The 14,895-nt window shown below is 41.4% G+C and overlaps 2 protein-coding genes across 3 annotated transcripts in view; one reads left to right on the forward strand and one right to left on the reverse strand.

Moving 5' to 3' along the window:
- Positions 1–3,510: 3,510 nt before the first annotated feature.
- On the forward strand, positions 3,511–8,827 carry LOC136632285 (probable G-protein coupled receptor 33). The gene is made up of 2 exons (XM_066607062.1): positions 3,511–3,611; positions 6,023–8,827. Exon 2 carries the CDS (start codon positions 6,026–6,028, stop codon positions 6,983–6,985), a length of 960 nt encoding a protein of 319 aa, XP_066463159.1. The 5' UTR covers positions 3,511–3,611; positions 6,023–6,025; the 3' UTR covers positions 6,986–8,827.
- A 391-nt stretch (positions 8,828–9,218) lies between these two features.
- LOC136632286 (chemerin-like receptor 1) overlaps positions 9,219–14,895 on the reverse strand; it is a 132,861-nt gene continuing 127,184 nt past the window's right edge. For both annotated transcript variants that reach the window (XM_066607063.1, XM_066607064.1), the window contains one exon: positions 9,219–14,410. In XM_066607063.1, the coding sequence (XP_066463160.1) occupies positions 13,464–14,387 (924 nt within the window). In that variant the 5' untranslated portion in view covers positions 14,388–14,410 and the 3' untranslated portion in view covers positions 9,219–13,463. The remainder of the gene's footprint in view (positions 14,411–14,895) is intronic.

Below are 14,895 nucleotides of genomic sequence, written 5' to 3' on the forward strand. Positions count from 1 at the left end.
TCACCAGCGAAGCTTTCATTTGAAATCCTCTCGTATTTTATACGAGACCTAAATCTAAACAGATGGCTGGCGAAGGGAGTAAAATCTATCTTCGACATACTAAATAATGGTAAACCTATACCTTTTCAAATAATCCAAAACAAATTCAATATACCCGACTCAGAAGCTTTCTCATATATAAAGATTATCTCCTTTCTCAAACACCCCGATATATATAGCTTCTCCTTCCCAAAAGAACTGGAGATCATATTTCTCAGATGCAGAAAATCCCAAACTTCCCAAATTAAAATTTTTTACAACGCACTCACTCAAAATTTTAACAGATCAAAAAAGATTCACTTATTGAACTGGGAACACACAATAAAAGAAAACATACCACTCCCCAAATGGTTGAAAGCCTTTGAATGGGCAAACAAAGCTACTTTGTCGGCCAACATTCTCCAAACCCACTACAAGGTGTTAACCAACTGGTACTAAACATCCTCAAAAATGGCAAGATTCTTTCCAGCTCACTCTAATTCATGCTGGAGAGGCCTCGGACAAGAGGGTACCCTATATCACTTGTTCTGGGAGTGCCCCCAAATTCATGGTTACTGGAAAGAAGTATTCAATACCATTCAACTTATAACTGGCACACGTCTACAATGCCTACCCCAACTAGCACTTCTTCTCATCGATTGCCAAATAATACCAAAAAAGAAAAGAAAGTGGATATGCCATTTTCTACTAACCGCCAAAAACATCATAGCAAAAAAATGGAGAGAGGTTCCCCCACCCTCAATGAGGGACCTCCTAGGCGCAGTTTCAGATCACTATTGCTATGAAAAAATATATGCAAACTTTAATAACTGTCTCCCAAAATTTAATAGCACTTGGAATAAATGGCAGCAATTCGAGTTAAAAAATAAGTTTTGACATAGTTAAAAACTGTTTTGTTGATCCTTTCAACTACTGATTAAACTTAAAGAGTATTTCATCATATTTAGAATTTATATCACTGCATAAAATGTAGAATTTGAAACACTCAGTAACAAGAACTTTGTAACGATGTATACAATGTCTACTGCATATGTAATGTTTGTATATGTACTCTTGATCTATTATAAAACCCAATAAAAAAAAAAAAAAAAAAAAAAAGGGCAGCTGCAGGCAAAGAATAGAATCTCATAGCTATCTTAAAGGGTTTGTCTTAGGACATACATTAATGGCATTAAAGGGGTTTTCCTATAGACTGTGTGTGGATTGTGATCAGCAGGGTCCTACCTCCAGAACTCTCACTGATCAGCACATTAGAGGAGTTGCATGAAGTGTTCTTCATTGTTTACAGTATACAGACACAGTGCTCACTTCAGGAATAGATCAGCCACATACAGATATACAGCTGTGTCTATGAAAGCAATGAAGAAGATGCAGCGCTGATCAACAGTGGTCCTGGAGGTTGGACCTCCACCAGTAGCAAGTGATATTAATATCCTGGAGAACTCCTTTAACCATTAAGGGTGTGCCATCAATTCTTGTTGCAAATTAGGGAGATGGAGCAATACCTCTGGAGCGCCACCTATTGGATTGCATCATTCCAATAGCTGGCGCTTCAGAGGTATTGTTCCATCTTCCTTATTTGCATATGTTTCTCAGAGGAGCATGTATGGCCTTATAAGTCTCCTCACTAGAGATGAGCGAGTACACAAATGCTCGGGTCCGTATTATTTAAGTCGAGCTTTTCGTAAAATTCGAGAGCTTTACTCGAGTAACGAACCCCATTGACTACAATGGGAGGCTCGGGCATTTTTGTACGTGGGACACCGGGTGCCGACCTTTTTTTTTTTTTTCTAGGTCTCTCTCTCTCCCCTGCCTGCCAGACAAAAAATTTGCCAATGACGCGCGCTGTGTCGCGGCGGGGAGGGGCCAAAACAGGCAAGTCACAGTGGGAAGGAGCCAAAAACTGGGGTGTGGTCGAACACGGCTTGATGCTCGCCTGAGTAATGAGCACCATCGAGTACGCTAATACTTGAACGAGCATGAAGGTCGTCAGAGTACTTTCGCTCAACTTTTCTCCTTACACATCTTCTAGGCACTCTCCTTCAGGAGACACAATACCCCTCCCATCCCACGTCATAGGCCTCTCACTAGCCAAGCCAGAAACCTACTTCACACTGATGAGGGGCAAAACCCTGAAACAGCTGTCTGTGTATGGATTCTGGCTTGGTTTTCAATTCCCAACCATTGTTATAAAGACCTGTATAAAGGGTCGGACATTGATTTGCAGGAATGCTGCCATCCAGTAGGTGGCGCTGCAGAGGTATTGTTCCATCTTTTTTCTTTGCATATATTTCCCAGAGGAGCATGCATGGTCTCCTTAAAAAGATATGATACCTCTCCAGATCCACATCATTTTTTGACCTCTGGCAGTTGAGACTGCTGAGAGTAGTGTAACCACTAAAATGAAGAGACAGTCAGGGCAGGAAAGAGTTGTCACCCTTTGCCTGCTGCTTACTCCTGCCGGCTGCATAGTTGGTCCATTATAGTCCATAGCAACGTTTTAGTGTTCTCCCTGCTATGTAGCAGGTCATCATAAGCAATACATATCTCTTTGCAGTCAAGAGTTGTTTTCTGTTCTTAGTATTTATTTCTCTTTAAGGTCAATATCAAATTCAACAATCTAGTTTCTAGATTATACTTGATTTTCGACATTTCCGGAGTTTACAAACTTTTTATATCTACGCCTAACACAAAGGAAACAAAAAGCAAAGTACATTTCCTCCTCTGATGCTAAAAATACTGACGAGTCGACGAAACAAGAAGTATCTAAACATTTTCAGGCATGACGTAGCGCATATTATACATATACTGTTCTATATGGCTTCTGTTTATAGTGATATCATGATAATTTCTGGTTCATAATGATTTGCCACTATCTATGTGACTTAGTTTCAGTAGCCTCATCGACTTTACTATACAGGAGTTAATGGGAGTCTAGCAAGCAGGCAATGACCAGAGATCCATTCTCTCATGAACTTGAAATAAAAGGGTTCAAATACTAACTTAATGGAGATTCTTCAATGGTGCCAATACTTAAAGGGGTTGTCACATTAAAGTCATTCCCTTTTGGTTTTGATATTGCCACCAGACTAAGTCCTGGCACCCCTGGCAAACAGCTGATTTTGCATGAGAAGCTGTATGAAGGCAATTTCACATGGTGACCATTCAGATGAAAGGATATTCGTGTAATACTGTATGTGGATTTTCTCTGCTGCTTCTTTCTGGATCATAAAGGGGGGCCCAAGATATGACCAACAGCACAGAAAAACTTGGCTAATCTATTCAGGCCTTCAGATGGAAATTCTGATCAGGCTGCCTCCAAACTATGATAGCCATATACTCTAATAAGACCTATGGACAGGAGTTGTCTCCATGAGACAACCCCTTAATTTCTGTTATAGTTGAGGTTAATATAAAGTAACTGCACAGGAAACAAGCTATTCATTTGTTCTGCTATTGTATCTGTATATCTGTAGATCACTATCTTTAGCATGTTTTCTAGGTCATTTTGAGAAGCTGACTGAAGGTGCTTCTTACCTTTGTTGAGAACACCTATTTGACCCAAGAGAGAGGTGAGTCTTCTGTTGTACCTGTATAATGTTAGTGTCGGGTAATATTTGAGTCTGGTCACGTTGTTGACCCAAAATCCTAATTGTTCTGTACGTGATATCTGGTTTTGAGAGGTAAACATCAAGTCTGCATGAATGATGATGTATGAAACTTCACTGGGTCTGCAAAATGCAACTGTGAAGATGATTCATATTATTTCAGTATAGTGAAACCTCTCCAAAAGGCCACCTCTCTGTGGAGACCATCCCCATCCAGAACACATTTTTCTGTTATGGATTTTCCAATTTCCATATTTACTTTGTAAATGTACCTTTTTGTTGAGTACGATCATTAAGCCAGTTGTGAATCCACCTAACAGTTGTCTTGTCGATTCGATATTTGGTCATTTTTTTTCAATGAGGATAGTATGAGATACTTTGTCAAATGCTTTACTAAAGTCAAGATATACTATATCTCCTGCATTTCTCTGATCAACCCAGTGGGTGATTCTGTCATAGAAGAAACTTTGATTAGTTTGGCATGACCTGTTTGTTACAATGCTGGCTCTGGTTAATTACTCCATTTTTATCCAAGTACTTGCATACATGCTGTTTAATAATTTGTTCAAATATCTTTCCCGGTATAGAAGTCAGACTCACAGGCCTGTAGTTTCCTGGGTTCACCTTCTTTCCTTTTAAGAAGATAGGGACAACATTTGCCCTTTTCCAATGTTCTGGAACTGTTCTCTAGAGATTTTCAAAGATTACAGTGAGTTGTTCAGCAATTACCTCTGCTGCTTCCTTCAGTATCCTAGGATGTAATTCATTTACACCTGGAGACATGAATTTATTTAAGTTAGCTAAGTGTTCCCTTACCATATATCTGCTTATAGATAGCCTGGATTCTTTTAATTCCCCAATAACACAGAAAGATCAGTTGATGTTAAATTTACAGATACAAAATGAATGCTTTGATCTCATTTCTGTCCTTTGATCTGACATTTCTGTCCTTAAGAAGATCCAGCCTTTGGATCCTTCCCACCCTTTTGACTTAATTAAAATCTGCCTTTCTGAAATCCAACCTTGAAGTCGGAGTCTTCTCAGGTCTTCCTCTTGTTATCTAAAAATCAAGGAGAGCATGATCACTGCCTCCTAAGGTCCCAGCCAGCTGCACCTCCTCAACCACTTCCTTTCTGTTGGTAGGAATTAGGTCCAAGATAGCTGATACCCCTGTTTCCTCTTCTAGCTTTTGGAAGATAAAGTTGTCAGCAAGAGATTATAGGATTTTGTTGGACCCCTTACTTTCGCATGAGAAAGATTTCCAACAAATGTCTGGATAGTTAAAATCTCCCATCCAGAGATTTGTTGGGAATCTCTCTCAGGCAAAAGTAACAGGTCCAACAAATATTCTGGTCCAAGGGCCACTTGTCATATTGAAGTACTCCCAAAGAGGGGTATAATAATCTGAAACATGTATGGAATACATAGAGAACTCCTACCTATTGGGAAAATCAGGGTCCTCTTCTTCCCTAATCAGGACAATAGAGAAGAGAGGGCCTTTTATGCATGCATGTGGCTCTGGAGGATGAGTATTGAGATAACAGCCTAGCATATCATAACTCTCTTAAACTATAAGGAAAGATCCACAGACATAGATGGCTATGTCTAACTCATATACTCTATTCTGGAATACCAATAGGGGTCATGGGATCTCATTTCCTGATATATGCGGGACCCAGAGATAGCTACACAGTGCATTATTAGTATTTGTCCATACCTACTCCTGAGGTATGTGCCACTTCTCTCTGACATAGAACTTACATGTGAGCAGTCACATTTAGACTAGATGGTTGGGATAGCACACAGCATTGCATTGCAGGCTGCAGGTTGTTTCCTCCTGCTCTACATTTTACAGTAACACAACATAAAGAGGTTTTCCAGTTGTGAATTTATGATGGCAAATCCTCAGTATGGGTCATTAGGAGTAGATTTGGTGGGGGTCCATCATATGGGATGTCCAGCTGTTCTCTGGACTTGTGCACTTGTTCACTAAGCTGAGTTCTGCAGGAAGCAGACAGCTCCTTTCCCACTGCGGTGGTCAGGCTTGGTATTGCAGCCCATTAATTTCAGTTGGTCTTCGCCTGCAACACCAAGTCTGGCCAGGGCAGAAAGAACAGAGCTATCTTCTTCCTGCAGAAATAAGCTCATTGCATGAGCGCTTTAGCCCAGAAAACAGTGGGGGTCCCAGGCGACAGAATCTTGCTGATCTATTATTGCTGATCCATCCAGAGAATAGACAATCATTAGTTTACAACTGGACAACCTCTTTTATCTGCTGATACCATGAGGGGTGTAATGTAAGCAGTAGTCTCACCCAATGAGCTGATAAGTTTTCTTGCTTTTATTATATCTTAAGACTTGTTTATGCTTCACAGGAGATGTCAACTCAACCAACCTCCAACTTTAACATCAGGGCAGCTAATGGAACAACTCACCAAATGTCTTCCTCAGCCCTCAACCTAACATCAGCTATACTGTTATTTTCGACATTTGCTTTTGGACTCGTGGTGAACACTTTATATCTCTGGGTGCTTTGGTTCAGGATGATCAGAACTGTCAACACCACCTTGTTCTTCCACCTAATTTTGGCCAATCTCATGTTTTCCATTATACTCCCCTTTGTTGCAGTCTATTTTATCATGGAACCACATTGGATGTTTGGCCTCTTCCTGTGCAAGCTCATCAACTCCTTTGTGTCACTCAGCATGTATGTGGCAGTGTTCCTCCTGACCTTGATTAGTGCAGATCGCTATTGCTTGGTCTTTCACCCACATGCTTATAAAAAGTACAGAAACCCTTGTTCTGCTTCCATTACATGTCTTCTGTTTTGGGTTTTTGCTTTTGGTCTTACAACTCCATACTTGGTATTCCGTCAAGTCAGATATGAGGATAATATTACAATCTGCTACAATGACTACACTCTCTCAGGGAAGTGGGATAAGAAGAAGGTGAAATGGATCTTGTTTAGCATTCGCTTGTTCATTGGCTTTGTGATTCCTTTTTCCATCATTACATTTTGTTATGCAAAAATATTCATTAAGATGAAAAGGGAATGTCTCACAAGATCCAATAGACCTTACAGAATAATCTTATTTGCTATTCTATCGTTCTGCATCTCCTGGATACCCTACCATATCTGGTATGGAATGAGTGCTGAGAAGGACAAGTTTCAACAAAGTGTCTTGAGATCATTGCAGGTACTATCAATATGTCTGAGCTGCATCAACAGTTGTTTTACACCAGTTGTTTATTTGTTCATTGTGGAGAGTTTCAAAAACATCTTTAAGAAGTCTATCCTGGCCATCATTGAGTTAGTGGTCAATGAAACATTCAATTAAACAAATCCTCCATATAACTAACCCAAATGCTATCATGCTCTATCAGCTAACCACAAGTTTATTAAGGGTATTAAAGGTGCATGTTTTGTAGAAAGCTGTCTCTCTAGTGCCACTTGTAGGTGCTACAGCCAGCTTGAACCCTACTCTACACTAATGAGAAGCAAGAACTATGTTTCAAGGCTCATTAAGGGTTGGACATTGACACTAGCAAGATAATTTTCATGCTACTGCAGGAAAGCTATTTTACATACTTTTCCCAGGAAGCACTGCCCTAAAACTCCTTATCAGGAAGAATCACAGTCTTCACAGATCTATTTCTGTGATGTCTGGATATCAGTCAGTATGGCAGTAATTATTATCCAGGAGTTGCCATTGATCAGTCACCAATGGTCATCATTCCAACCACTACTATGTCCTCATATGTCCGTGATCTTCAGCATGTGGTTTTCTATCTGTTGTGAAAATATTAATGACCAGTGTCACTTTGTGCTCCTGGAACCTGTAGTCCTATAGGTTTCGAGGAACACACTTCTGCAGATGTGGTTGATTTGGCTGGCTGATGGTTCTTCAGCTAGGCAAATCAACCACACCTGCAGTACTGTGCTTTTGGAACCCCATAGAACTACAAGTTGCAGGAACACAACGTGAGAGTGGCTAATGGTATGGAGTTCTCCAGCCAGCCAAGCAGCACTGGTATTGTGCACATAAATACCAGCCCCTCTTACTAGAGGGTGCTGGTCATACCATCATGTTATGCTCCTGGGACCTGTAGTTCAATGAGTTTCCAGGAGCAAACTGCTGCAGGTGTGATGGCTATTTTTTTAAGATGTGGGTGATTTGGCTGGCTGATTGTGTGGAGTTCTCCAGCCAGCCAATTACCATTGGTCTTGTGCACATAAATACCAGTCCCACTTACGAGAGGGTGATGGTCAATTTGCCATATATCTCTCAGAACTCCAGTGCTTGAAGTCATACATGTTGTGCTTGTTGATTTGAACAGTGATGGGTTCGGTGTCTGTTTACAGGCATTCAGACATTAGGTGTGAACAATGTCTTGTTCTATGTCTGTATACAGAGTTAATTTTCTGTGTGGTGATGTCTGCCTGTAGGTGTTTTATGTGAGTTTTATGTACTATGCTGTATTTCCCTGTGTCTGTAGGTGAGCAGACATCTGTTATGTTATTTCCCTTGTCTGATGTTCTTGCCTGTTACCATCTAGGGTGATCCAGGCCCCTAGGTTCCAGTGTGGGGCTGTTGCTATTGGGACAATCGCCCCGCTTGTAGGCAAGACTCCCTTGTTGTGGTGTTAGTTATCTTGTTAGAGTAAGAACTCACAAAACAATAAGAACCCTTGACGTGGGCTCGTGAGCTTATGTATTCTGGCCAAAATACAAACCACAATCTCATATGTACTAATAAGCAATTCCATCTGCCTATGTGTGTTTGTTAACTAGTAAGTATTTTGACACCTGTTGTCTTTGTGGTTGTTTGTAAGCACGTCCGGTTAATGTATGTTCTTTGGGTCCAACTTGTATGCATGTCCCTACTCCTTTTTTTTCCTTTCCAGCCTATATTGGTTATATTTGTGTAAGTCATTGATCCCACGGCCTGCATGGATGTAACAACTAGCATGCCCTGACGGTGTATGACTGTTTGAAGTCACTGGGAGCAATATAAAGAAAATGCAAATATGTCTGTAGAAAGCTCCCCCTAGTGGCAAGCATTGATCATTCTGGGCATTCTGCTGATGGTATTATTAATTTCTTCACATACCCAGTCCAGTAAGACTCTGAATGTTAACATTTAACTTCATCAATTGAACTTTACTTTCCATAATACATAACTGATCACAAAAATATTTTTTTTATTTTTGAGGCACAAAACAACACAACGAAAAAACGTACATTCATATATGGTCATATCGTTGTCCAAAGGTCACACAAACAATTACAACCAACTAAAAGAATGTTTATCAAAAGCATATGATTATTTCCCTTGTGAGACAAATGGTCAGCGATGGTGTGGATGTGAATATTTGTCTTATTTTTGCAGCAAGACATGTATAATACTAATGGCTTAGAACTGAATTAAAGTTAGGACCATCATGTGATCAGATTTTTATTGTATGTCACTATTTGTAAATACCGCAATTACTTTCTTCAAAAAAGGGAAGAACGTAATAGTGAATATCATTTCTGGTAAACTCTTACAGAGAAATAAAAGTCTGGATGAGATCTCTACTACTTGCGGAGTTTTGTATCTCACTTTCTTATACCCTTAATAAATATTATCTGCTTCCCTTTTGTGCAGTGAAAAACAAGTTGCTGTGGCTAGCCGGAAACCACTCACAGGTTGATTTGACAGATATGTTATTCAATGATTTCCTTCTAGCTAGTACTGCTTTAAGGGCATTGGAGTGTATTATCCTAATTCGACTAATTCTTAACCACCAGACATTCAGAAACAGTTATCAAAAGAGGTTTCTGGTTTTATGTAAATTAAGATTAAAGGGGTTGTCTCGTGAAATCAACTGGGGTTCAGCACTTCTGTATGGCCATATTAATGCACTTTGTAATATACATCGTGCATTAAATATGAGCCATACAGAAGTTATTCACTTACCTGCTCCGTTGCTAGCGTCCCCGTCGCCATGGATCCGTCTAAATTCGCTGTCTTCTGGCGTTTTTAAACGCGCTTGCGCAGTCCGGTCTTCTCCCTGGTGAATGGGGCCGCTCGTGCCGAAGAGCTGGTCCTCGTAGCTCCGCCCCGTCACGTGTGCCGATTCCAGCCAATCAGGAGGCTGGAATCGGCAATGGACCGCACAGAGCCCACGGTGCACCATGGGAGAAGACCTGCGGTGCATCGTGGGTGAAGATCCCGGCGGCCATCTTGGTAAAGGAAGAAAGAAGTCGCCGCAGCGCGGGGATTCGGGTAAGTAATAAACTTTTTTTTTTTTTTTAACCCATCCCTTGGGTTTGTCTCGCGCCGAACGGGGGGCCTATTGAATAAAAAAAAAAACCGTTTCGGCGTGAGACAACCCCTTTAATCACTGTATAGTGAAAACTGTGATTTGTAAAATACTGTGACTTTTAACGCTTAATGACCGGCATTTCCAGTGCTGGTCTTAATATAATTTCCTCCAACGAACGATGCACCTAATACATGAAGAAGCACATGCCTCTATGTATATTAGGAGCATCCCAGCACCTCCGTGCACCTAGATAGAAATGTACCTCAGATCCGACCGAACATACATTTCTGGTATAATAGACATCAGTTTCCGGTGTAAATTATACATAAATTTGTCCGTCCGGAGTGGTCATGCTCTGTTCTGACAAGCTTTGCTCACTTTACAGAATAGAGGTGAGGCTAGCACAGAAATAGGAAACGTTGCAATGTTTTTGGACACGCAGGCCTTGCACAAAAACTTTCAACTTTTCTATGCCATAAATCTAGCTTAAAGTCTTTAATAAATGTTCCCCCAATATTTTCATTTTTGTGACTATTGTCAATGAATAGAAACATTATTGTTTACAGGGTAGACGAAAATATGGAAACACCATACAGAATGCATGCCCTAAATTACATGGGATTATAAATCATATTTAAATAAAACATGTAGAGACCGAAGTAATATGAGACAGATGTTGCCGGGCAGATGTGAACATCTGCCTGAGCAACAAGGTGCCCTTGGTTAGGGGTTTGAGACACTGAGTTGCTGTTACCCGCTGGCTCCCAAAATCATCCAGAGCAGGGCAAGAGGTGAAATAGACACAAATTTGGCAGGAAAGCTCTCAGCCAAGCAGGGGGTCAAAGGGGCAGCTCAGTACTAATGATTAAAATCCCATGCATTTTGTACGATGTTTCCATATTTTTGTCTATCCCCTGTACATCCATTAGCTAAACATCTATGTGATTTAATACTTCTCACAACTCAGAGTTTGTTACCCAGTCTAGGCAAACCAAATCCACTAAAATTTCCTAATCATACAAATCTGACCAGGTAGATGTTGTCCTTGGTCAGATTTCAACCTAGAAGGCAAGGAAAGGGAGAACGAGGGAGAGTTATGTCATGGCTGTTAGACAGTATTATGCATCAGTTTTAGGGGGTTTGGCAAAGTTCTGGTTTAGTTAAGTGTAGTTCAGACCAAACCAAACTTTTTGCAAAAAATTCAGAAAACTGACCAAACTGAACTTTTTAGAAGTACTCTCAACACTAGTCCTGATAGTCTGTCAAAAGCAGCTTACACCAAGTTCCTTAAAAAAATTCCCTTCTACATGGGACCATAGTTAGCAGAAGAAATGTTCCAACGTACATTTATTCCCAATCTTGGCCCCGTGTAAACATCCCAACGATCAGACAACAAATGATCAAATGCTCATTTGTCATCTTCTACACATAGAAGTGATCATTTGTCAGCAGCATATCTCCCTGGGTATTATTGTATCTTGATGCCACTGGAAGCTAGGGCTTTGACAGGAGGAACGCCCCTCTCACACCCCTAGCTCCTGATTGGGCCAAGGCTGGAAGGTCCTAGCTGCAGCATGTGCATAAGTGCAGGGGCTGCAGCCTTAGGCTGAGGGTTAGTTGTCTTCTTAGGCTGACATGATTAGATTTTAATGTTGCCATCTTTGACAGCATTAACATCTTATAATGTAAGGCTATGAAGCAAAGTAACTCTCAGCCTAAAGCTGTAGGCCAGGCACTAAACAATACACTCGCTGCAGTGATTTGTGTCAGCCGACCGGCCACCGCTTCACTGCATTCTGCCGGCAGCCGTCTATCAGGTGCGTGCCGCCCCTTGCCTCTGTGCTCCCTGACACCGGTTCCCCGCTCACCGCTCACAATTGTAGCTGCAGGCCACGCATGTGGTTCACCTCCGGGACAGCCGGCTGCCATCTCTGTGCTGCGTCCCGACATGTGGCTGTCACCTCCGTGCCGCTCGCTGCCTCAGGGCTACTTTATGTCACCTCCCCCGGGATCTCCGGTCCCAATTGTTGCCACAGCCCGCGCATGTGATTTACTGGAGGGACAGCCGCCCGGCCGGCCAGCGTCTCTGTTCTGCGTATCAGCATCCGGCTGTCACCTCCGTGCCTCCCGCTGCCTCAGGGCTCCATTCTGTCTGCTCCCCCGCTCTCCACTCCCAATGCTGCCGCAGTCTGCGCTTGTGCTCTGCAGCTGCCAATCCTTTAGTGGCCTTCCAGGACCCACAGGCCAAGCAGCTGTGCAGCCAATCACATTCAGGGGGTGTCGCCCCCTCTGTCAATCTTGACTCCGCCAGCAGTACCTGGTGGCGTCAAGATACCCTGTGTAAGCAATGTGCAGTCAACAATAATGGAAACATTCGGCTGCATGAATAATCGTAAATCATGAAGTATCAGTTGTGTGGCTAATCATCCCCGAAAATCAGTCAGCATAAAAGGTTCTTAAATTACTCTGATTAACTTCCTATATAGGTATTCATTGCAGCAATTTATCGTAGAGGACCTCTATACAATGGCTAAGGGTCTTTTTACATGGGCAGATGAATTGCCATAATGTGCGCTAATCAATTATATAGGAATTCAGGCAGTGCTTGTTTATTTACATTTTCACTTGGTAATTATCATGAACAATCAGTCACTCCAGCAATTATCCATTCAAACCCCTCTTCTCAGAGGGTACATTTTTTGTCTACTGCACATCTGTTTACCCTGGGATATGTGCCGCCAGCACATATCATTTTTATGTCTACATAAAAGATGCAATCAATGATTGATGTCTGATCATAGGGCATGTTTACACTGGGCAATGATCTGGAACAAATGTTTGCACAATCATCAGTGTGTAAAAGGCCTCAAAATTTTTAAATTTTGCATAAACAATACATCCCTCTTTTAATTCCTAGTTTGTTATAACTATATGGATTATTGGAGGCTAACAAATTATTATCAGTCCTTTGCTTGTAAAAAATGTGAAATTTCAAGCTAATCCAACTCCTTTTTCTCACTGGCAGCGATTACGGCATGCAACAAAACTCTCTCAGTGCAATGTGTTTGTTAAGTTATAAATACACTAGCTAAGCCATTACATTTACAAACACCAGAACAAAGGACACCAAAAAAGTTGTATCCATTGAATGATCCCTCATCTTGCGAGATTAATGGATTTGTCTGCTTTGTAATGTTTTCTCATCCATTACAATGTAACACTGTACCGTTATCTCCAGTTTATGTATCCATTAGTTACATTACACACCATTATAAGATAATTTCTCACAGAGCAAGTGTCTTTGTTTACTTACTCTTCAGTGAATAAGGTTCTATTAGCTATAATTGGCATTGAACTGTCCGGTCAAGTGTCCCAGAGCTTCATGGTTTCATGTTTCCCACAAAGCTTATTGGTTTTCACAGTCAAAAGTATCTGGAATGCCACCATAAAAGTCACAAAGTTGAGCATCGTCTCCAGTTGTCTTAATATTTTCCACTCGTAAAGTCTTTAGTGTGGGACTTCCTCAAAAACAGTTTTAAATATTTGAGTCAGTGACCTCTTCACAGCATCCTTAAATTCTCGGCCAATGAAAACATAAAGTATCGGGTTGATGCAACTGTTGAACATGGCTAAACATTTGGAAAGTGGTACACCTACCAGACTGACCAAAACCGGTAGCCCGCCAAAGAACACTCGGGAGAGGGCTAAGGCATGATAAGGAAGCCAACATAAAAAGAAGGAGAAAACCACCCCCGTGACCACCAAGAATGGCTTACTGCTTCTGTTCAGTTTTTTCTTACGGAGTGTAAGGAGGAGAATTGCGTATGAAATAAGGATAATACACAATGGGACTAAGAACTGGTAGAGGAATATACAGACAGTGAATATAGCAGCTTCTCTTCTTTCCCAGTCTTCAAAAACATCTAGGTTCTTGCAGGAACTTCGGTTGCTCTCTGTAGACATTTCCGACAGAGTGTAAGAACCTGGGACCAAGGCGATAGAAAGAATCCAAATGACTAAACATGCGGTCGTAACCAACCTGGGGTTGCGATAATTTTGACACCATACTGGGAAGAGGACAAGAATACAGCGATCAATGCTGATGGCACTCAGTAAGAGAATGCTGGCAAAGATGCTCAGACCAAAGATGCAGTTGACAAGTTTACAAAAAATGGGTCCAAATGGCCAATGAAGGTCAAGTAGCAAGTATAGCACAGTGACAAGAACCAAGAAGGTGGAGATGAAATCTGCCAATGCTAGGTTGAAAAACCATACAGTGTTGATAGTTCTTTGGAGGCGGCAGCCTGTTATCCAGATGACAGTGCCATTACCCATCATGCCTAGGAGAAAAATGAAGCTAAAAATCACAGTGACCACCACCTGGACAGCATGGCGCAGTTCAGCAGTTTCTGGATCTGTGGTGGAGTTCATATTAATAGTCCCTGGTGTTACACCTGGAAGAGCAGAAAGGACATTCTGTTAGAACAACGTGACATTTCATGATTATCTAATAATTAAGAAAGGTCTCTTGACAATAAGCTTATAACAATGTTTTTCCATCCTGAGACCACTAGTGATTAGCTATAATCTGTGAAGAAACCTAGCGGAAAGTGTTCAGTTTCCTACAGCGCCACCATAGGGGAAATGAAGTATTACACAGTTCTCATTGAAATCAATGGATTTTCTGCCTAGCTCAAGACAGGACAGACCCTCCAGAGTGACAGACGCACTTAGTGACCACTTTCCACTCGATCTAAGAGACAAAGATCCTAAACAACAGTCCCTTATCTATTAACTCAGAATTACTTAAAGGGTACCTGTCAACTCCTATGAGGCCCATAAAGTAAAGATATGGGCTTATAGGAGAGGAGGTGCACAGTTCTTGGGTGTGATTTTTATACTCACCTGTGTCTCTCTTTCCCCACTGTCTGCCCACAGA

This window comes from Eleutherodactylus coqui, chromosome 6 (assembly GCF_035609145.1).
Source record: "Eleutherodactylus coqui strain aEleCoq1 chromosome 6, aEleCoq1.hap1, whole genome shotgun sequence".
Taxonomy (NCBI): Eukaryota; Metazoa; Chordata; class Amphibia; order Anura; family Eleutherodactylidae; genus Eleutherodactylus; species Eleutherodactylus coqui.

Coding starts and splice junctions, on each gene's coding strand:
- LOC136632285 (XM_066607062.1), top strand. CDS start 6,026: ATGTCAACTCAACCAACCTCCAACTTTAACATCAGGGCAGCTAATGGA.